Below are 24,577 nucleotides of genomic sequence, written 5' to 3' on the forward strand. Positions count from 1 at the left end.
CATGACAGAAGATCTGAGGTCACTTTGGGGGTCACATGGTGAATGGCTTTACGTGTAGCTTTACCAGAGGGAAAGACATGCCAGGAAATTGTTCTTTGCCTTTGCAAGTAATGTCAAGGACTTGTTAAAAGCATCCAGGACTCTGAAGAACAGACTTACAGGCTCTTTTCTGCTCGCTGTTTTTTTCCGAGGTGGAGGTCTAGCGGGAGTTTTGCCATCTGGGAGAGACATGCAGCATTAGGAAAATAATGCAAACAGTTTCCGGCACTGTCTCCATCTTCCTGCAAAACCAGTGGGGATGGGCAAGCCCTGGCTTCCAGTTATGTGCAACACCTTTTCCTTGCAGACAGCCTAAGACTCAACCTCACAGAGTGGACATCCCTATCCAAACTTAAAAATGCATGTCCTGCTTCTCACCCTGTGCCCTTTTCTCACCCTGACACAGGCAGTAGGTTAAGATACACTCGGGGAAGAACTTATCAGTAAGGAAAAGCAGCAACAACAGGGCTGGTGTGTGTCTCCTACTTCCCCGTTCAAGAGGCCATTCAAATCGGCTAGTGCTCATCACACAAAACGAGAGCATGGGTTTGGTTTCAGCCTATCCATAATGATGCAGCATCCCCAGCACTGGGACAAACAGAAACCTACACTCATTTGGCTTACAGAGCTCTCTGACACATACTTGTCAGCCCAGCATACTGACCCCACAAGTGGTCACGGGTGGTTTCCTAAGCTTCCCAGCTGAAATTAAAACTCTCTTGGCTACTATTCAGTTCACTTTAGCATAATTTTTGTATCCCCCACTTGGAAGAATAGAGAAAAAACCCTAATTTTTAGCACTCCTAAGCACTGAAGATTTTTGACCATTTACACATCATCTCCCGCAAGGCTTTTGATGTAGAGGGATTTTCCAGCTGGATGCTGAAGTGTGAGGCAGGCATGGTAAAGTAATACCTAATTAGTCAGGGAAAAAAATAAAACCCAGTCACCACCAGTCTTGTGCTTTAACATCCACTCGTAAGTTGCTGTTTAAAAGAGGAAATGCCTAATACTTTTATTCTTCTGTGACTGGGGGAGAGAGACTGAACTTTGTTCAACATCCCTGGTAATGCAGACCCCCAAGGGCAGAGCTTTCAGCCCTCTCCCAGACATCTGCATACAAGTCATATTTCCCAGCTAGTTCTGTAACCAAAATTTCATTTATTTTTTGTTTCCCAGTCTGGTCCTCAGCAGGATTGATTGTCTTGCTGCAAGGCTATATCTAAAATGTCTTACTATTACTGGCAGCAATCAATATTTATAACCACTCACAGTGTTTATTTATAAAAAAAAAAAATCAAATGTTCCAACCAAGAAGAGATGCTGTTATTAATATCCAGCATGATTAACAATCACATTCAGAGTTGCAGAGAGGCCCACGCAGTCAGACTCAGGCACTTTGCTTTTTCTAATGGCTCTGCAGGAATTTGAACTGTAATATGTTTCATGCACAGGGACAAAGACGTTTTGTCTCAGGGAAGGAGTATGTGGATGTTTTTGACTTAAAAAGCCAGTGCCACATTCAGAACTCCACAAATGCACCATTTTGATCCCAAGCCCATCAGTCTCCCATGTCATCCCAGTGAGGGTGTATCTCCCCATTGCTGAAGACCCAGATCTGAGCAGCAGATTTGCATCTTGCTGAACAACGTTGCACCCTCTACGTGTCAGGGCAGCCATCACCTGCTCTGCTTCTCTGCCACCCACTGGAAATACCTCAGCCAGGCAAATAAGTTCACATCTCTGCCTACTGAGGCTTCTCAGCTGCCCAGGCTAAGATGTTGTCTCAAGTCAAGAGAAGGAAAACTCATACAGCCCTGAGCAATGCTTTCTTTTCTCCTTCACCTGTTCCTTCAGCGCTACCGCAGCCACTTAAGGAGAGAAGAGGGAACATGCAAAGCTGTTGTCAAGGTATCAAGATACGAGGCTGCTTAGCCCCACATCAAATATTAGGTGGTGAGGGAGGGACAGGTGTTTCTGATGCAATAAGCCAGTAAGGGAGCAAAGTTCATTCCCACTCCACAGCATTCTGTGTTGCACTTTTCCTGCTGCGGGAGGTAATGGCAATAAAATCAGAGGCAGTAAAAGGACAGAGCTGAAGAGAGACAGGTACCTTGATTACTTCCTTATAGCCGTTTGTCCTCTGTAGCACTGCTTTATTACCAGATGGGCAAAGCAAGCTGACTGAAAAATGAATATGAAAATCAGCTATATGTGACACATGCTGTCTGCACTGCTATCAGACATCCTGTTTTGCACAAATCTGGTCATGACAACCACAGGAGGGAAAAATAAGGAAAGAAACCTTCAAGATTGCTACTCCAAGGCAGCTCTCAGCCAGCACTGAGCCAGTCTCAGGACTGCAGGGTCTCTCTTGAGGGGTTATGGGATCTAGCAGAGCCCTCTGATAGACTGGGACAGCACTCAGGTCCATGCTATCCTGTACCTTGGCTTTCATGATGAGCTCTGCAGAGCTTTACATGACTGCCAAATCCTCATGCAAGAGGTCTGTGTGCCCTAATTCCTGTTGTCTGGTCTGTATGAGATCCCCCTCAGCCTCCCTTCAGTTCCCAAAAAGCCCTGGTGCTTCTGTGGAACACCTGTGAACAAAGCCACCCTATGCCTGAAGGCCAGGAGGAGCAGGGTGTGCACTTTTTTCAGGGTCCTTTTGTGCCAATCAGGTCAGGGGATACAGGTGGTAGAAAAAGGAGAAGAGGAGCAAGTGAATGCAGTTTTCCTTGCAATGCACCACAGGCCAAAAGCCTTACAGTCCAGATCCTGCAATCCCACAGGGCACACCACAGCCATTCTTCCCAGACTGGCAATAATCATAGAATCATAGAATAGTTAGGGTTGGAAAGGACCTTAAGATCATCTAGTTCCAACCCCCCTGCCATGGGCAAGGACCCCTCACACTAAACCATGTCACCCAAGGCTCTGTCCAACCTGGCCTTGACCACCACCAGGGATGGAGCATTCACAACTTCCCTGGGCAACCCATTCCAGTGCCTCACCACCCTCACAGTAAAGAACTTCCTCCTTATGTCTAATCTGAACTTCCCCTGTTTAAGTTTTAACCCGTTACCCCTTGTCCTAGCACTACAGTCCCTGAGGAAGAGTCCATCCCCAGCATCCTTGTAGGCCCACTTCAGATACTGGAAGGCTGCTAGGAGGTCTCCATGCAGCCTTCTCTTCTCCAGGCTGAACAGTCCCAACTTTCTCAGGCTGTCTTCATATAGGAGGTGCTTCAGTCCCCTGATCATCCTCGTGGCCCTGCCTGGACTTGTTCCAACAGTTCCATGTCCTTTTTATGTTGAGGACACCAGAACTGCACACAATAGTCCAAGTGAGGTCTCACGAGAGCAGAGTAGAGGGGCATCCTGTTAGACACAAGTAAGATGGGATAGTAATCCAGGGAAGAGTTTGTGCAAATCCCTCCAACGTCAAGCATTACAAACCTCCACAATCTCTTGTGCTTATTACCACAACTGTATGCCAAGGACCATCTCTCATTAAGCACCTTATATTCATGTCCTACAGTGTCTGCAGGTCCGTGGCCCTGAACAAGGAGCACCCTTTCTTTATGTGTGTGCATAGGGCTTAGTGCAAAATAGCCCCACAGCCTGCCAGGCTTGCTATTGTCAAACAAATAACAGCTGTTATGCATTTTTAGAGGGTTTAGAAACAACCACTGAAGGCTCTTGGATTGGTACACCCTTTGCTCTTTCGAGTTGCTCACAGAGAGACCTGGTGGAACAGGGATGAATGTGAAATGCCTGGTCTGCCAGAAGGACCTGTGGGGTTTCCAGTGGCTGAGGGGAGAAGGAAAAAAGCAGTAGATGCAGTGTAGATTTGACAATGGAAAAAAACTATAAAATAACCACCTTAGGTGAGATACAGATAAATGCCTTCTGCCATTGGAAGGTCTGATACAAAAGATTAATGAAATAGACATTAGTTGTCTTTCTTTTGCACGAGTAGTTTCCTAGTGCTAGTTGTCATACATTTTCCTTGATGCAATCAGGAGGAAAGCACCTAATCTGACATGACAAACTCATTGTATCAGAAGTCATCTCTGCTTTAAAACGTGAGTCATATGACTAAACACCCTACTCCTGGTACAATGCATCCCACAGTAAAATTGGATGGAGTTCATCCTCAAATGCCCTGCTAAAAACACTCCTAACAAAGGCCAACAAGAAAACATAATTCAAATGAGGGACATCTGTTCTCAAATGTTTGCAGATAATGACTGGATCAAGTGTGTGCATAAAGGATAATTATTTTCTGCAGATGGTTTGATCTGGTACTTTAAACATTGCAAAAAATTCCTTGTTCCAGTCACTCAGTAAAGTATGTGGGTTTTGCTGCAAGAGACATCTTTCCTATCCCATGCTACATTTTCTAAACACAAAAATGACTAAAACTATAAACAATTAAAAGATAAAATGTAGGTGTTATACTTGAACACAGACCATACACATTTTCAAGTTCTGTTCTTCTTACATTTCTTATATTACACTGCCAGATACCCAATTAATCCTCAGTGTGAAATTTTGTTAGAGGAGAATGGCAAAATAAAGCAGTTATGTGTTGTGCAAAGGGATCCCCAGCAAATTTCAGAGGGAAGGTCTGCTCAAAGATGACGGTGCAATATGGTTTTCAATACAAAACAATTCTACCACCTTTCCTCAAGACAGAGGGATACAAAACAACCATGACCAGGACACATTCTCATTAAATCAACCCCATGACACTCCCTTGCAGTACATTACACTCCCTTGCAGTACATTACTAGTCCCAAGATGACGCTGCTTGGTTGGAACTGTCATTGGAGTCAGTTTGATGGCTGGGGACCAACTCTTCCTGTATGAGTGGGGCCACGGGTGGGTGCCTGTGGCATGAGGGGCTCTGGGGACCCCGACACCTATAGCACCACGGGGCTGGGAGGGTCTTTTGTGCCTCCAGCACAGCAGGGGGGGATCCAGAGGCTCCAACAGGCTCTGAAAGACACCATTCAGAAAGCTGGTGACTGCAGGGTGTCCAATGAAGTAACTGTCACTCTCCCTTAAGACAAATAGCTTTTAATTAATACGTATGCCTAGAACATGAAATCACCCCCAGCAGACCTGCCTCTGTAAACATCTCCACCTAAGCAGGTGCTGCTGATCCAGGGGGCGGAATCAGTGGACATCTGTCTCACACAGCCCTTGGAAAAGCTGCACCTCAATGATTTCCATGGAAAGGATTTCTCCTCTTTAAAATTCGGGATCATTTACACTTAAAGAGGCGCGGTGTCAGACTGCCTGTGGGTGTGGGCAGGTACTTCCCGCTGGTTTTGTGGAGCTTACGATTTTTGCACTTAGAGGAACTAAGAAAGGAGAGGTTTTGAGTCCAAGGGGAGACTGTGGAGCACAAGGTGCATCAGCACCAGGAAGGACGAGGCAGGGGGAGGAGGCAGCCAGCCTGTGTCCCACCTCCAAGGCTCTGGGGCTCTCTCAGGATGCCAGAAGGGATGAGAACAGCCGTCTCCACACGTGAATGGCTTGGGTGAGTGCCTGGCGGCCCTGTGAAAGCTCCAAGCTTTCCTCACCCTCTCGATGCCTCAGCCCCGAGGAAGTCCCTTGAGAAGCCCCGCGCCCCTCCGCCCCGGAACCCTCTGGCCGCAGAAGCGTTCACGGCAGCTCCCGGACTACATTTCCCAGAGTGCTCCGGGAGGCAGCTGGAGGAGGGGCAAGCAGGGGGCCGCTTCCGGGTTGGCGCCTGGCGGCAGCCAGCACCGTGTGTTTACTTCCGGCCGCGCCAGTGCGCGAGTGTCAGGCTGAGGAGGGGACCCGGCGGCAGCCCCGCCCGCAGCTCGCCGCGCAGCCCGGCAGTGAGCGAGCGGCCCGGAGCCCGGCTCCTGCGCCCGCGGCGGCGGCCAACCCATGAGCGGGCGGTGAGCGGCGAGTCGGCGGCCGCGGGAGCTTCCCGGCGCGGCGGGACCCAGCCATGGACTGGCTCATGGGGTGAGTGGGGCCCCCCTCTTCCGCGGGGGACATGCACCCGCCGGAGCGGCCCCGGCCTGGGCTGGCTTCCCAGCTCCCAGGCAGTGGGGGGAGCCGGTGGGGGAGCGCGGGGCCCCCGCGGCGCGGAGCGGGGAGGCGCCGGCTGGATGTCGGGAGCGGGACGCCCCGCGGGCGGCGCAAATGACTAATCAGTTCTTGCGGTGGAGGTGAGAGAAGGCGACGGAGTGTGCGGGGACAGCGGGTGCAGCGCCCGGGGAGGCGGCTGGAGCCGAGCTGCGCTGGGCGCAACCGTCCGCGCCTGCGGGAAGGAAGAGGTGCGGAGGAGCCCGCGCCTCGTCCCAAGCGGTCGCCCTCTGAAAAAGTAACTTTCGTCTGTTTTTCAAGGGGTTAAAGGAGGACAGGCATTGCAGGTGCTTCCCACCAGTACCGTGTGGGAATAATCCTTCTGCGACAGAACATCACTTTAAACCGAAAGGCTTGCCAAGGTTTAAATGGCTTTCTGTGGAGAGGAGGAAGAGGCCCCGGCAGAGATTAAAGCCAAATCAGAGGCACGCCAGGGGGCTTGGATAGCCTAGGATTAATAGTGCTAATTATGTGGAGGCAGAAGGTAGCAAGCGCTTTGCTGCTGGTTTGAGGTCTGAAAACCTCAGTGCAGGAGAGGGAGATGCAGTTGATGGGAGTGACCTGATATGCTACCAGTATCCCGAGCAAGATAACTCGGTTCCTTCTTGCATGAATTGTGCTGGTGACCTACACTCAGGTGAACTGTGAATAATTATGCTTCAAAATCACATGAGCAGTGGGTTTATGCTTCAGTGAAACTAGTGTAGCAGCGATAACTTGCTGCCTTCTTTACAGTAGTTTAGTCTGGTTCCTGAATGGGATCTTTACCATCTGAGTTGCCTCCTAGAATACAACATAAACCATATTGTCACAGAAGCTAGATGTGGTATATTAGAAAGGTCACTTGTGTTTGTCGCCTTTTGTCTGCAGCTGGACTGTTTGCTGGTGAAAATATGGCATTTGTTACTTATCTTCAAACTAGATGTGGCCAACACTTGAGCTGTTGTTAATACCAGTTATGTTTTACTGGAAGTTTGACTCCTCACTGTGATGGAGTGAATGCTCAGTAGCTGATGGCTGCGTTTTTCTCCCGCAAGCTGAGCAGTAGAAGTGCAGTATTTGTGGCATGTGAAGGGGTCTGTATGCTGTGTACTGCAACACTTGTGCCTTGTAAGTCAAAGGGCTGCACTCTATTCTTACTTGATCTTAACGAAAATATAAATGAGAAGCTTGTTTTGATAGGCTTCATGATGGCCACAAAGCACAGGTGGTCTGCTTTATTTACTTTGTAAAAGTAAAAGCTGATGTGTCAGAAAGTGCCACTGTAATTACAAAAGTTGCAACTCATGCAAGATGCTTGTATGACTCAAAATGCCTCATGTACACAGTTGGACTTATTTTGTGAGAATTATGTTGTAAATCAGAAAAGAATCAAGGTATAGTTCAGTCAAACTCTCAGTATGTTAATGTGCCAATTTTCTCGTGAAAAATATTTTGTCCTTTTTGAAGTTGCTATGAAAAAAATTGGCATTTGCTCTGTACTTTTTTTACCTGGGGTGGGTGGAATGGTGCATGTGTGGAAAAAAGACTTGCCTGTTTTCCCCATTGTAATGGGAATGGATCCTGAGTCACTTGTGTGTTACTCACTTGTTCTTAGCTATTTCCTGATACATTTCTTGCCTGACCAAACCCAGTATTGTCCCACTGATGCTCTTAATGTTTTCTCCTTTAAAACTTTGCTAGTTACATTTGTGTGAACTTGGGGAGGGTTATGGCAAGAAGGGAGAGCATTGATATTTTAAAGGTGTTAGGGAGTAGAAGGCCTGGGAGACCCTTTCTTAGATCTCTAACTCAGGATGGCTGTTGTTGGCAACTGTGTGTCTAAATGAAAATGCCCTTCTTGCTGTTTGAGAAAGAAACTAAGAACATTACCCTGCTAGGGCAGAAGTTTGGGTAATGTCACTTGCTCGGCCTTGTTGGGCTTCAGCTGTTTGGGTCTTCTGTATGAGAAGCAAAGGGCTCCAGAAAAGCCTGCTGAAACAGCAGGAAAACGGGTCACTTGGTGTAACCCATCAGGTTGTGTTGATCTCTGTGACTCTGCAGAGCAAACTGTATTGGTCTCCTTGGTGTTGTCACTCTCTCCTGAGTAAGTGTCACTGCTAATAGTGTGATCTTTCTTATTCCTAACTCCTTTGGTAATGTGCTGGTTTGCAGTTCCAGCTTTCCATGTACTTTCTATACCCTTCTTGTATGTCTCGTGTTCTTAATGTTTTGCTGTGAGAAACACCTTGTGGTTTAGCTTAGTAATAACTGAGAAATTAACCTTCAAGTGGGTGTTAAATTAGGCAGCAGTAACAGTTACTTCTCTTCTAGATTTCTACCCTTCAAACTTCTGTCGCATTTATCCAATAGATGATTTATCATGAGATCTGCTTTATTCCTTGCTGGTCCTACCCTTCAATTGTGGTCTCTTGGAAAGTGGGGGAAGGGTAAGTTGTAATCATACCATGCAGGGCAGCAGCTCAAGTGTCTCTGATCGCCTCAGAGTGCTTAATATACAGAAAATGGAAGCTGAAGCTTATAAACAATAATAAATTTATTATGGATTAACAAATGTCTATAGGCTTATGTGGTCACACAGCAAAACTTCTCTGGGTGCCGCCTTCTGTTCAGCCAAGTCCTTCAAAGTCCAGACAAGTCCTAGGGGAGAAAGCTGAAGGAAAAGGAAAAAAAAAAAAAAAAAAGAAAGAAAGGAGCTGCTGACATATTACAGCATGCAGTTTAGCACCAGAATAAACCTGAAGTCTTTTCTGTGGTCAGTTAGTTAAGCCCTTCTACTGAACATAGCCTTAATACAGATATTGGTGAAAGACCATGGTTTCTGCAGTGCATGCTTGCCATTAAAAAAAAAGCAAATAAACAAAACCCCCAACAAAACAACAGAAAAAACACCAAACCCAAACTATTCTGAGCTTTTTTTTTGCTGTGCATAGAATATATTTTCAGTGCAGTTTTGACTAGAGATCAGTGTTGCTTAATTGCTTTGCTCACCAACATCTAATGGAGATCTATATTATCCTCTCTGGAAGAGATTCTAGGCTTTTGTGTTACAAATAGTATCGATCTGCTTTTGAAGTTCAAAGTAGCAACAAAGATGGGGATTGTTCCTTCAGTTAGGAAACTTGCTCTTTAATCTGTTTTAAAAGTCATTAAAAAAGAGTAAAACATATTAGTGGTACTAGTAAACTTCACACAGTGTCAGTTAATTTTAATCTTCAGCTGTGATGCCTGATGCCACAATGCATTTTTTTTGTAATAGAAGAGGACTGTGAACTGTAGCCTTTTTTGTGAACTTCTGTGTAAAAAAGTAAGAGAGAAACCAAGTATTTTACTAATAATTACCTGTTAACCACAAAACATTATTTGAGGCTACATCTGTACCATAGTAGTATTTTAGCAGGTTAATAGACTGTGCTGTTTGAAACTAAGAAAACTGCAACAGTTTAACATAGTTGTGATGACAAAACAACTGGGTAGATGCATCTTAAACTGGGGGGGAAAAAAACACAACCGTACCTCTGCAGAAATGAGCTGGGGAGCTTTGTATAGCCTACTTGAAAAGCCTTCAGCATGTAGACCAGACCAGAGGGTCTTAGGAAATAGGTGGGGAGGGGGAAGGATCTTCCATTTTTTCATTGTTTCAGTAAACTAATGGCATTCCCTCTCGACTGCTACTGGAATTCCTCTGAGGACAAGAAAAACTCTGCATCCTCAAGAAGTGAAATGCTACCTCTAAAATCTTCAATGAAGGGGTGATCCTTCCCCTCTACTCTGCTCTTGTGAGACCTCAGTTGGAGTCCTGTGTACACTTCTGGTGTCCTCAACATAAGAAGGACATGGAGCTGTTGGAGCAAGTCCAGAGGAGGGCTATGAGGATGATCAGGGGACTGGAGCACCTCCCGTAATAGGCTGAGAAAGTCGGGGCTGTTCAGCCTGGAAAAGAGAAGGCTGCATGGAGACCTCCTAGCAGCCTTCCAGTATCTGAAGGGGGCCTGTAAGGATGCTGGGGATGGACTCTTCATCGGGGACTGTAGTGACAGGACGAGGGGTAATGGGTTCAGACTTAAGCAGGAGAAGTTCAGGTTAGGTATAAGGAAGTTCTTTATTGTGACGGTGGTGAGGCACAGGAACAGGTTGCCCAGGGAAGCTGTGAATGCTCCATCCCTGGCAGTGTTCAAGGGCAGGTTGCACAAAGCTTTGGGTGACATGGTTTAGTGTGACTAGACTTTTTTTTAATTTATTTTTATTTATATATTATTTTTTCCCTGAGGGCAGACTGCTTGTTAAAAACTTAGATGCAAAACTGTTGTGTAATAAAACTTTTTTTCTTGTGGAAAGCAGGATGTCTAGGTCTTGTGCAGAGATTTCTGACAGTAAGAAATAAGTTGTGGTAGCATACTAACTACACAAGCGTATTATCTTTCTGCCTTTCTACAGATTCAAAGCTCCTTCTCCCAGAGAGTGTAAATGGAGTAAAAGAGAAGGGGCTGCCTGCAGTAGGGATTCCTCCTGTCTTTAGTTTTGTAAGTTATAGGTCTTGCTTGCCATACTGTCATGTCATCCACTGCTCAATTATCTGTCCTTTCATATGTTGTACTGTTGACTTGGAAAGGAGGGCTAAAAATGACTGAAGGTTATCCTTTTCTCATATCCCACATCTTCAGCTTCAAGGACAGTTAGAAAAGCAATGGCCTAGAAAAATCAGGAAAACATAGACGGTAGAAGCAGCAAAGCCCTGATCAGAACATTTGTGCCAGAAGATGGAGCAGTCAGGTTTGGTCTACTCAAGTGTTCTGTAATCTGCAAGATGGAGCAAGGGGCTACAGCTGTAAACTGAATAATGTCTAACCCAATATAACAGCCTTCTCACTTGCAAATTTTAATGCCAGTTAATGCATCATAAGTACCATGTATATGCACTGCCTTGCGTAGTCATCATCTGACCAGGACAGGTAGCTGGACAGTGTATTTTATTAAGACAGCACAGTAACTGTGCAAATTCAGTTTTTCCTAATATATGCTATACTGAGGATTTTTAATGAGTGGTGTAAGAGAAATCCTCAAGGACTGCACTCTGCTAGGTTTGGCTAGTACAGAAGGCCTGTGTGTCATGCATTTGTTTTATTTACTTATGAATGTCCTTTGTAAATGACATTTACAAATTTTATTACTTAAAATAAAGCTAGCAGGTTTTCCACTTGGTTTGGATTTAGGATTTTGCCACATTATCCTAGCAGTGATTTTTGAATAAAGTAAAATATCCTGCTGATTGTTGTCATCCATTCTCCGTTTATGGAAGTTTCTAAGAAATATCTTCATAAGGCCCTAAGACACTGTCCAGTTAAAGAAACACTATGGTGAAATATGAGTAATATTGTTATGCAGAGAAGTCCTAGTCTTGAGCTGGAACAGCTAAGGACTAGATGTGAAAAAGAACACACAAATGTTCTAGTTCTGAGTCAGTAAAAATCCAATATACTATTTTTTTTCAGCTGTTAGACTAAATCTTGGTTGCTTTTGAACAGGATGCATTATCATAAAATCATAGAACATCTCAAATTGTAAAGGACCCCTAGGGACCATCAAGGTCATTAATTGTAAGGAGTGCATCATGTAGTGGGAGCAGTTAGAAATCATGCAGGATACTTAGCTGTCAGGTTGGTGGTGCGTAATACAGTTGAACCACAAAGAGTACTGTTGTCTTTGCCTAGCAGGCCTTTATGTAAAAATGCAGGTAATGATTTTTATTCTAGGTACAGTTTGAAACTTCCTAATTATAGCAAATATTTCTAAAAATAGGAAGAAGGGAAAAGCATTAGAACTTTGTCAGCTCCTGTAACCGTAAGGAATGTTTTCCCCTGTCTTCCCTTTAGTCATCTTAAGTGAAGAAAGTCTCCTGCCTTTATAAGGCGGTCTTCCCCCTAGAAATTTTGCTGCAGTTTCTCACCTTTCACATCTTAAATGGTATGTACATTCTAGTTTTTAATTGATCTCACAACAGGTGTTTCCTTTGCATTACATTCCCTGCACATTGTTGGCTTCACAGGCTCTTTTCCTCACTTTGTGGAAGCTGAAAATAACCAGTAAACCAGATATGTCCAGTCCCATTGGGCAGGAAATATTCATGTGTTCCTTATTTACTTCTATTTATAGGTGTAACATTACCTATGGGGTCCTGGTTTATTCTCCACAGATAAATCTAGGTCTGTGAGCCACTTGCACTCAGTTCACTGTTTACTTAGGAGACTTCTGTGTTATTTCATATACTTGTCATACTTGAGCACTGTACCTCTGCTAAACCAGAAGTTAGCTGTGAAAACAACTAGTATATTCTGCAGGTGAAAGACTATCTCCATTAAATATTAACTTGTAATATTCATTAGTATAGTAGTGGAAAGGTGCTGTTTGAAACATGAGTTTCCAGGGCCATCATAGTTTTAGAAAAGGAGTTGGGACTGAATGAGAGCAATTTAAACTTTTGGGGCATGTTGTTCCCTCATGTCTCTGGTTCTGAAAGTGTTCAGTTATATTACTGGGATTATCACTGTTAAGGCTTTTCTGCTGTAGTGCAAAACAAATCACAAAAAATTGCAGGGCCTTGCTCCTTAAAGTGTCCTGGTAAAGTTAATTATTGATTTCTTGGAGAAAAGGCCAAATAAATCTTGCATTTTGAAACCTGTGCTACTTTAGCAGACCATGGAATTTTTATCTGTTAGGCAGTTACTTTCATTTGGTCAGGACAATGCATGTGAATACTGGTTTGTTCTTACGGGTGCATTGCTTTTCCAACAGGGATTTTATTGCAGGACAGGAGGAGTAGATCAGTCTTGAGGTCCCTAGAGTAAAATGAGCTATTACTTTCATTAGAAGGAGTTGAGCATTCTAAAAGGTAGCAATACTCCTTCCTTGCATCTCTCTGCGTGTTAACCTCTTCTTTGTGCTAGCATCAGTATTCAGGAAGGTTGATAGGTTAAGATGCTCATCTGACTGAAAACTAATCTTTTTTTTCCTTTCCTAAGGTTAGTTTTCAGCTAAATGAGTTCCTGCAGCCTGTTTGTGTAGCTACATGAATAATGTTAATAGCGCTATGGAGCTGGTGGGAATGTAAAGCTTAGGGAACACTCTTTTTGGTGGCAGCAAGAACTTCAATCAGTTGAATGTATTCATGTACTAATGTGATTATTTGTGGTAATTACTCTGCAAATAAATAACAATTTTTTGATGATGTATCCTCCTGCCCGAATTGTTTGGAAGAACTGCAGAATATCTGAAAACAGGAGATGCTATGATAATGCTGGCATCTTGGAGCAGGTAATGGCCTCAGAGCACTGGCACAATTGCTGTCCTACTGTGTTACATTCAGTTTATGTCTAAACTATAAATATACTCATAGTGAACTGGATATTTATGAGTAACTCAGGGTTCATAATTTACTCTAAATCATGTTTCATCTACCTGAGAAAAGTGCTGGCTCTGTCACGGTGTGAATGTGAAGATGGTAGGCGGTATTTTGGGTGCCTGGCTGAACTCGGCAATCTCATTCAAGAGAGTTTTTGGGAAGCTTGGTTCACGCATGGTGGCCTACATAGCTTTACCATATTTCGCTGGCAGTTCCCATCTGTTACATCTACTGGATGTCGGCCCAGAGCAAGTATACTTGAAAGAGTAAAATTAATAAGAGACTGCAAGTTTTAGATAGCTGTGTATGCAAGTTTGGACTCAGCGTTGTCAGATCTGCATAATCTGCAGTCATTGCTGACCTATTAAACATCTTTAATGTGGGTTTCTGCTAGTGGAATACTACTGAAGTAAAATTGTGCATAATTTTTAACCCACGTTTAGCCTTCTACAATCAGTGCAAAGATTATGAAACTTGCTAGGTTAAGTTTTTTAATGCCTGCCTTGGCAGTTTTCCCACTCATATTATTCTTCAATTAAAAAAAAAAAAACAACAAAAAAAATCACAAAAACTTGGTCCTTCATTGTACTGAGCTTTATAATGGATAAGTGTGATCTAAAAAATATTATTTTTGCAGTCGTGTTGTGTATAATATCACTGGTGACTGTTGTAGCTTAAGAACTCTTGCTTCATGACCTTGTTCCAACACTTCAAACAATTGCACTCTAGGAGTTTCCCTGCTCCTGAGACAGTGTGCAGTAATTTAAAATAATCTAATTTTGCAGTTAGAATGATGAATATAACTGTAAATGGCTGAACAGCAGTACTAGACTTTTATCATTTGGAGGGGAAATAATGGTAGCGTTGTGTGTTTAGTTTTATTTTGCCAGCCAAGAGAAACTGGTCAGGCTGCAAGTTCTTCATACAATCCTCAAAGCTGTTTCTAACTGTGGAAAAAGACCATTGAACACACACATTCAAAACCAAAACAAAACAACCCCAGAACAAACCTGCAACCAAATAACAACAGAAAAGCAAGCCAAACAAACAACCCTCCCACACTCCCCCAAAAAACATTGCAGAACAACCAGAAAAAACTCCCAGAATTTAGATACAGTTGTCAAGGCCCTGAAGAATGGCAGAAACTAAACTGGAATCAAGACAGGAATGACTGTCATAGATTAAATTCCTTCTTTCTCTGAACATTCAGAGAGTAAATCCAGTAAGCTAGAATGTAAGCATGCAGAAAACTATTTTTAAACGGTCTGCATCTGGTAACTCAAGCTCTTCAGAATATAGCTGCATACCTTTTTTTTTTTTTTTTTTTTTTCTCCTTTTCCTCCCCTATTACAGTTAGAGAGGTGTTCACTGAATGCATTTATCATTGTTCAGTGGCTGGATTCCTGCTGACCCTTCACTACACTGAAAGGTGTTAGTAGTTGGGACTTTCACCTGAGATGTCTTCTAGTATTTATATATAAAGCACAGAATTTGTGTGAAGTGGGTTGCATAGAGGTGACCATGAGACTTTAACTGCTTCATTTTACAACCTTAATGTGCCTTCAGCCTAGAATTTCCTAATTTAAGAACTTTATTTTGTATGGTTCATCATAAAACAGCAGGGAGTGTTCAGGAAAGGCTTTGTTCCTTACAGTGTACCTTAACTGGTTATGCAAAACTGGGTAGAGATGTGTTTTTTACACCAAGGTTTTTTGCCTAAACCTTGTGTTTACACCAAGTTTTTTTACTTTGTGGATGGGCTCAAGTTACAGAGTTAACTGTGGTTTAAAGTTTGGGTCAGGTGTGATAAATGATAACTTTCTTTTCAGTCAGTCTTCTCTGATGATATCCAGGTGTTGCTGCAACTCCAGTCTGTAGCCTTCACAATTGGCATGTCTAATAAAGTGTTAGTGTGTGACTGCTTTCCATCAGATTTAAAAAGAGCCGAATTTTTAGTGATGGGTAATAACTTTTATTAGACTGACAGATGTACTTGGGGAAGAAAGGAAAAGCTTCTGGGCATACTTGTATCCCTTGTTTATATTAATAGACTGTCTTGAACAAAACCATGTTAGTACTACAGCTCCATGTCAACTGGATAAATCTCACCTACTGATGTAGCAGGGGGCTGGTACCCTTTAAAGTTAGGGCTCACCAGCCTACATTCAAAAAGCCACAAGCACTGGTTGTGTCATATAAGGTTATCTGAATCTCTGCTAGGAAAGGGATAAGGTTAGAAATGAGAGTATTTGCCTGTTCTGGTCTAGGCTATCCAAATCCCCAGATGTACCTAGTTCCCTCCAGTGTCATCTTATTTTGTTCTGCGAGCCAGCCTTTCTTATTCAATCTGTAATTTCTGGTTGGGCCGCATGTGCTGTTGGGGCGCATGTGCTAACCTGCAGTTCTGACATATGTACACCTCTTGTGTGTGTCTCCTTTTTATTGTAACCAGATAGTGCCATTTTTTTTTAATTAGGTGATTTTTGAATTTGGACAAGAAATAGCAAAGGGGATACTTCAGCCTAATGTCTATAGATTTTGTTTTGTTTGCTTTTTCAGTTCTAGTCTTGATCTTGTAAGGTAGAGAGTCTTCTGGATGCCCCTCTGCTGCTTGATTTTTCAGGCATTAAGGAGTATGCTGTCTTCTGCACAGTATTCCTCGACGAGCATCTAGCAGCAATTGTTCTTATTTGGTCCTTCCTTTACTTGATTATTGCGGTGCTGTTGGTTGTGAGCGATTTTTGAAGGGTAACCTGAATTTTTTTATTTTGGATGTGTTTAGTAATGTTTCTTATTAGGCATATGGTAGGGTTTTACCTTATGGTCTGGCACAGCACAGCTTTTAGCTTTGCATTATGGGTGCTATTCAGAATGCTGAATATGGCGATTTGTATTCTTACAACCCCGGTGTCTGTACTGAGGTTGTCTCTTCTTGCCCCACTCTTTTCAGTATGAAGGTACTGGCCTGAGTCACTTGAGCTTGTTGAGGCTTGAGCTGGTGGAATAAAGTACTATGAAAACTCATCTGTGAAAGGGGAGATTCTGTGTTAATGTTTTTAATGCACAGCTAGGAATTCAGCTGCAAGTTCATAGGCAATGTGGTTGGCTTACTTTTCAAAGTGTGGCCTTCTGTTTTCACGCAGTACTATAAGGTACATAGTATAAGTTGTCTGTTTATTTGTTTGCTTGTTTTAAAGTGTTTCTAAGTGTTTTCCAGGCTTGTTTCAGGCAGGATGTACCAGTCATCCACTGACATGTAGGCAGCTGTTGCTATATGTGGTATAACTTTCCAGGTCAGCAAAATTATTATTTGCGTGTTCACTGACTTGCATTTTCTCGTTCTTGTTAATAGAATCAATGCTTTTGTTTAAATCAAGTTCACCTTGGTTTTAGGTAGAGTGAAAACTTCTGAGGTTGACTGGTTGGGAACACTTGAAATCAGTCATCTTTTTAATGAAAAAATATTTTCTGCAGTTCATAAAACACATGCAGTATAAATATCCAGGACCTTGCAGGACAAAATCACTCGCTGGTTGTCTCTCCCTCCCCCCCCCCCCCCCCCTTTTTTTTTTTACCAGTAGAAATGTATGGAGTACTTTTTCTAAGTAAATAAAGCATGAAATACTCTTGCTTGGTATTAAATTCCCATGTTCAAACATTTTATTCTAAAACATGGGCTCTTCTTTTTTTTTTTTTTTGTTTTCTATTTGGCAAAAATTTCTTGAGAAGGAAGTAACTTTTATTATAAAGACAGACTCATTTCAACACGTTGGTTCTACTTGTTTAGGGTGTGTTTGCTATGTGCAAACACAGAATTTCTAAGCAAAGCCAAAAATGTAAAATGAAAGGGTGTTAAATATTTCTGTGGACATCATGAATTAAGCTACCATGGAGATTGTTTAGTTTCTGAATGACAACTTCCATCAAGGTTTTAATATGTTTTAACAGATACAGTTCAGATCCACTCTTTTAACTTAATTTGACTTGCTGTGTAGAAAAGTATTCTTGCAGTAACAAAACAGTAAAAATTTTTGGGGGCAGGTGGGGAGAGCAAACCTGAGAGTGCATGAGAGACCACCAGGCTGATGGTCCCCAGTGTTGTGAACAGCCATTGCTGTTCAAGTCAGCAGACAGAATTTGAGCAGAGAGGAATCAAATACAGGAATAAGGATGGTGCTTATATGTGTAATAAGATTTGCTAACACATACACCATCATTTCCTGTCTGGGTATAATAAGGGAATAATTATTTTCCATTATTACTAAAGCCTTGATATTTTTATAAACCAGCACACAGTAGTATCTTCGCACAGGAGTAAAATTGCTGTTTATAATTGAACCGTAGCTGTCAAAACAAATGCCAGATAACTTTAATCTGGGAAATTCCAGGACATGCTTGACCTAAAGGAGTAATTTACTGTTCATCCAGATAAATGTCTGTGGCATAGCTTATCACATGCATGTTTTGCAAATAGATGTCTGCAACATATTACCCATGTATCACAGTACACTGTGTTGCTGTCTCTGACTTTTCAGTTGCCTGTGGCTGCAAACATTATTGCTGCACTATAATCCCTAGGCCAATAGTCTTGTCTCATGGTTTGCTTGTGGTATTTTTTCTACTTGTGGACTTAGCACACTTTTTCTTATAATAGCTGTGGATGTGGTTTGATTTGGTTTGTGACTTCACAGACAAAGGTTCTAGTCATAGTTATGCCCAAAATCAGTGTGTGCAGTTTGATGATATCACCAGTCAGACCAAATGATACTACTGATCAGTCTCGAGGGCTAAGATGGAGAAACACTGATGTCTCCTGAATGATGTGAGATTTGAACTTGAGGGCACCTAACTACCAGATCAATGCACCCTTAGTGGATTACAAAGTACTCCAGTGGGAAAGAACATCTGCTTTCTGGAGGGCTTGATTTGATAGTGTGATAGAAAGTGAAATGCGATTGGCCTGAGATGTGAAACTTTGAGCAAAATTGCATCCTCTGTCATTTCCTTTGAAACCAGAGTTTAGTAACTGCCTCATGTATGCTGCTCTTATTATGTCAGTCAAATACTCCAGAAGTCAAACTAGATACCTGTTAAATGAGCTATGAAAAAGTATATGAGGCTTGGAGGAGGTCAAAGGCTGTTGTATCAGGGGAGCCAGACTGCACATGCAAACCTAATCCACCCAGAGCGTTTTGTCCCTAGGAAAGTGAAATGCAAAGGTGTTCTTTTCCCCCTTTCCTTTTAATTCTGTGATCCGCTATCCTAAATTTTATACTTTTTTAAAAATAGCACACAAAGCTTTACTAGCTAGATGGAAGGAGATTTAATTTCACCTGTTTGTTTTTGTTGACCAAACCATGAAGTAGTTCTGGTCTGTATTACCAAAAATAAGAGGGATAATGCATCCTAGCTTCGGTAGGTTTTGGATGAAAATACCACATCATTCTAAAAGGATGTTGCCACAATGAAGTTTCTTGGAGTCTAAGCAAAATTGTCTCTGCCCTTATCCTTTTGTTAGTATATGCACAAGTGTATGGACTTTTTACATGGAGTAATAGAAGGCAGAACCAAACAGCTGTGGGAACAACTATTCCAAATTGGACCCATGTTCCCACTGAAAGTAATAATGTGGCTGCTCACAAGAACTATCCTCATGGCTTGTTTCCCTAAGATCCCTGGAGATGAGTGATGTGGGTGGAGTGCACAGGACATGAAGTAAAATATTGTGAGATAAAATTGTAAAAAAATGAGTCTAATCTCTCAAGGAAGACTCTGGTTATCGTATGGCCATGGGCTACTCATTAACCCAGGGTTCTTAAAACAAATATTGTTCTAGAGTGACAGCCACCTACTAACATGAAACTGTTAATTACTTTTAAATCTCATTTTGGATTTGCTTCTTTGCACCATTTTTTCATTTTAGTAGTAAAATGACAATGTGAGTATCACAGCAGGCACTGACTCAGACCTCTAAAGAATGACTTCTTCAATACGCTCGTTACAAAATCAAATCCAGAAGAACTTCAGATTAACTAAGCTTCAATAAATACTTGTTCTGCTTCATCATGTGAAAAAGCAACAGCAAGTTCAAAAATGGGAGGGGAATAAGGCAAAAGTGGGTTTAAAGACAACTGACTTGCCAGCATGCTTTAAGAATAAAGAACAATGTTGGCATCTTGAGTAGCAGTAGAAGGGTAGAATGTTAATACATAGGAGAATTTTTGTATGCAACTCATAGTTGAGCTGTGTGGTTCAAGTTGTATGATTCACTAAGGTGTAAATAAATCAGTTCTGTAAAAATTAACCATGTTAGCAAGAATACTAGCTAGGATAATACCGACTTTCAGTTCATGCATAAAAGCCAACCAGTCAGAGCCAGGAAGAAATTTCTCCTGGCATATGGTGTTGGGCAATTAGCTGCATTTCCAGAGGTCTGTGGAGTCTTCTGAATCAGTTCAGGGTTGGTCATTGTCAGAAAAGGAATATTAGGCCTGGTAGGCTGTTGTTTTTCATGATGCATGGTCCTGTAATACAAAGGTAGATATCCAGACCACATTTACATAACAGGATGGTAAAGCTTAATCTTCTGTTCACAGATATCTCCCCTTTCAACGTACAGGAAATTGAAATGCTTCATAAAAATTTGATTGTTATAGAGGGACAAAAATATATCTCCCTTCTAAAATAACTTTTGTAACACTAATTTCCAGTATCTGTTTCTTCTTGCAAAAGTGCTAACTGTATTAAGTTTGTGATTTGACTTTAAACTTGGAAAACTTTAAGAAGTACTACTGGAACACTTTTTCTTCTGTTTTTTAGGTCAGGGTTATTTGTGCATTTGCACTTCCATGATATGTTTTACAGAAAGATTAAGAATTATCTTTTCCTCCTTGTTTTACATTAATACTTTTTGGACTAAGATCAACTTTTCAGACTTGTTATTAAGTCAGCTGTCTTATTATCATATTTCATTCTTGTATTTGTTTTGAGGTCCTGAATTACAGCATGTGGTTCTTAGGCATGATGAAGTCACTGGTTTTCTGGTTATTTACTGTTCCCTGTTGTTGAAATGACACCTTTGGGACTGTGACTGTGTTTCGACTTATCATTAATCAATGTAGTAACTTTTAATGATATTGCTAATGCAATAATAATGAGGGAAAAAGAATTGGTTCTGGAAGATTTGAAATTCTGTGGAATTAAAGTATCCCAGGATGTTAATACTGAATCATGATTGTGCGCTTCCTTTATTATTAGTTTTCTAAAGGTGAAAATACACCTTTTTTTTATATATATATATGTGTGTGTGTGTGTGTGTGTGTTTGTGGTTTGTGTGGTTTGGTTTTTTTTTTTTAGTTTCTTCCCCAGAAAGAAATTTGGAAACAAGACCACATGGTTACATATGAGTTGTATTATTAATCTGCTGTTGTTTCTCTAATCTGTATTGCTTATGTTTTTATTATAGCTCTTTCTCAAAAACAAATATCTGCTTGAATCCTGGATGTGTTTTGGGGGATGCCAGATGGTACATTGGCCTTGGTCTTCTTGAACCTGCAGTGCTTCCTGAACAATTTGAATACTTTAAATTTGCATACTCCTCTTGGCTATTCTGAGTTGAAGCTTCTGAAGTTTTATTAAATTTTGTCACAGTCTGAAGGGTTTCAGTCTATGGTAATACTTTGGATTTTTTTTTTTGGTTGGTTTTTGTTTTTTAAAGAGTTCCAATATAATGTTAATGTTAACGCACAGTTCACTAATCATAATTCTTCACTAGGAATTACTTTAGCAACTGGAAATACGAAACAAAAAGATCGTGGATTGAAGGTGCTTTCTCTAAATGTAATTGGCACTTAACATTGTAATTAACAATTAACAGTGCTAAAGTGAATTTTCTCTCCCCCAAAATGCTAATGGTGAGGATCCTTGATAGAAAAGAATGGTTACTTTTTCCTGTCTCATTAGGTGAGTGCTTTCCTTGTTGGTGCTTTTATTTTGTTTGCTTGCATATACACAAGAGAGATCTCAGCATGTAACCTAAATAATCTTTGTATTTTTAAAGTGTTATGGGTAGTAACATGCTAAGTTAATAATCCTAGCTTTATTTTATTTCTGTAGTATAAGTACAGGAGAAAAGCCTTAATCAGGAGACGTATAAATAGTATCTAAGTATGAAGGTGAAGAAAATACAGTTCTGTTGGGGGACTGCAAGAAGTAATATATAACCAAGCCAGTTCAAACAGCTGATCAGTTGAAATGCTACCTCTGATTTGTTGGTATCATGCTGAGAATAAATCAGGTTTGTGTAGTGACTGGAAATGACCTTTTTATATTCTTTGTAACTGTTCTCACTTTAGGACTTTGAAAACCTGCTGTTCTTCTCTGGCATCATTTTTTAGTAGGTTTTAAATCAAAACTGTTGCAACAACATTGTGTACTTATTGTCCGTGTAGATTTTATGAGAATTTATATTTGTGTAGTGCTCAACGTTTGGGTCTCGACGTACCTCAGCTCTTCCTGGTGAGATTCTATTTCCTTAAAAATACAGTAGAACTTGACTCATTCAGGTATTGCATTCTCCAGAATCTCCTGGTGAATATTAACTGTTTTATCACGTAAATGATAATCTCATCATATGCCAAAGGAGCAAATGAGGCTGTAGAAGCTGTTAAGAGCCTTTATTATGAAAAGTTGCACAGATTTTAAGTGCTATGTTGTCTTTGTCCTTTTTCCTATAGAAGGTGTGCCTTTTACCAAAACAAGTAAATAAGTTGTTAATGAATTCTTTGGTGAATTTTGAAAATAGTACTCATATGGGAGTAGAAAGGAAATTAAGAGAAGTTAAAAATGCAGTTCCTGCTTCCTCAGATGCACTGTGGCTGCAGCATGCTTGTAACCTCCATGATAGACTTCAGTATGATACATCTTGTAGACATAAAAAAGCTGTCTGGATTTTTAGCATGGCTGTGTCAAAACAGGAGATTCTTTTTTTATAGTGGAGAACTGTTGCTTTCTATTGCTCCAGTTTCTCCCTCTGGTATGTTTACTGAGGACAGCGTTTTTCATGCTACACCTTGCAGTGTGGAAAACAGAGCTGATGTGTGCATCAACTAGGAATGATGCATGAACTATGAATGTTTCTGTAGAGTGATTATCTTTAGAAAAACCCAACAAGTAATGTTGCTGGAATTCTATGCTGATCCATGTTAGACTACAGCTGTGAGTGTTGTCAGTGTTTTGGGTGCTACAGTAAACAAATTCGTGTTTAAAAATCGGAATGATTGTCCATATACCACAGTAGCCTTTGCTTGTTACAATTCTCAGTTCTGTACTGATGAGGAAGATATTTTTACCCAGTATCTGACAAGTGAATACAAATTCCCTTTGTGAGTGTCATTGTCATAGCTTCTTTGTCATAGCCTGATATTATGAGAACAAAAGAAAGCTAAAGACCCTAGTGAGAATGTTAGAGAGGGATTAACAGAGCCTTGTAGCTATGGAGTTAAGCTGGGCTTCTGTTTTCACTGCCAATGACATCTTGATTTATGCATACTGGAGATGTTTTTAAACACAGAAGCAATAGGAAATAAGACAGTTTGCTTCTAGCCTGTGTTTCCTGCAGGGCTTCTTGGCTTTGCCTTCCTGTTAGAGGAGCATTCAGAGCATAATCTACGTCCTCTGTTTGGTTTTTTGCTGGTTATGTAAAGCTCTGGGCTTGAACCTGTTTTCCCCTTGCCCATGTCTTCCTTGAAGACGTAAGTTGGGAATGTGTATGTAAAAAATCTCTTGTGTGCATCCTGTTTTCAAATTGTGTTATTTCTTTCAGTCTTGCGCTCCTACTGAGAATGTGGCTTGAAGGAGGATGTCTTGTGCTTGCATCTGACAAAGTTGGTCAGTGCTGAAAATAGAAGCGCGTATGTTCTAAATGGTTTTAAAGTTGAACAACTAGCAAGGTTGTTTTAACTAATGGATGGATTTATTGCTTTTTTAGCAGTATTTTGTGATGATACAGGCATCTAAGTACCCTAAATTGTGGTCCGTTGTATAACTTTTCTCAGGGTGTGTATTAAAGTTGTTTGGTAGCAGTTTGAATATTCACACTGTCATTATGGAACAGTGTAACCACAGATGAACTCGCATAAATACTGAAAGCAGCAGCCTGGAACAAAAATATAAACTTCTTCCTACTGTTTTATTTATTTCAAATGTGCAGAATGCTGAGGTAAGCAAGCCTGCAAAGCTGAGACCAGTTGGCTGTAATGTAAGCTTTAACTACTGTGAAAACAAGTAGTCTTGTATTACCAAGCACTTCTGAGTTGCCTCTTGCTGGCTACTTGCTAAAAGGTGACTGAATTTGCAATTCTTAGAGTTTTACAGCCTATTTCTGCCATGCTAAAATACTTTTGAGGATTTCAGCATATGCTCACTAGAAATACATTCGTGCGATTTTGCACATGGGTTTAATACAAAAGCAAAATGATTGACGGAAAGTGTTGCAAAAGGAGGAGCTTTTAGAATGCAGAAAGAGTTTTACTAGGAGAATGACTGGTATTAACCTGTAGCTCTGTCTCAGTGTTCTTTGGTATTAAATTGCTAATACAAGGTACTGATTAGGATCTTCCCATTCAGTGAAATCTTACTGCTCCTCATCTTTTTTAGGCTACTGTAGAAACAGTGGCTTAACCTAATGTAGTTACAGTGTTGATAAAAAGTAAAATACGCCTTCATCTGTGTAAAGAAGCATATGAGCATAGAAGCTTTTTGGTCCTTTAAGTGCTCTAAAACAATAAGACTTTTTTTTGCTACAGATCCCAGAGCATTTAGCCGTAATACTGTAGTAATATGGCTTCACAGGATTTTGTCATTTAATCCTTCCATGGTGTTTATGCCACTGATTTCTCATACTGTGCCTAAAGTTCGTACTGTATCACTTAGAAACTGTGGCATCTCTTGTTTTTAAGCAGTGCCAAAATACAGATGAGATTTTTTATTTTTTTTTTTTAATTCCAGC

General features: G+C 41.3%; 1 protein-coding gene across 1 annotated transcript in view; it reads left to right on the plus strand.

Annotated features, from left to right (window-relative positions):
- Positions 1-5,886: 5,886 nt before the first annotated feature.
- Positions 5,887-24,577, plus strand: part of MOB2 (MOB kinase activator 2) — a 120,053-nt gene continuing 101,362 nt past the window's right edge. Inside the window, exon 1 of the mRNA XM_061463142.1 lies at positions 5,887-6,047. Within this exon, the coding sequence (XP_061319126.1) occupies positions 6,031-6,047 (17 nt within the window). The 5' untranslated portion in view covers positions 5,887-6,030. The remainder of the gene's footprint in view (positions 6,048-24,577) is intronic.

This window comes from Pezoporus flaviventris, unplaced genomic scaffold (genome assembly GCF_033815535.1).
Source record: "Pezoporus flaviventris isolate CSIRO_AGI_PZ_B2104156 unplaced genomic scaffold, CSIRO_AGI_Pfla_v1 ptg000036l, whole genome shotgun sequence".
Classification (NCBI taxonomy): Eukaryota; Metazoa; Chordata; class Aves; order Psittaciformes; family Psittacidae; genus Pezoporus; species Pezoporus flaviventris.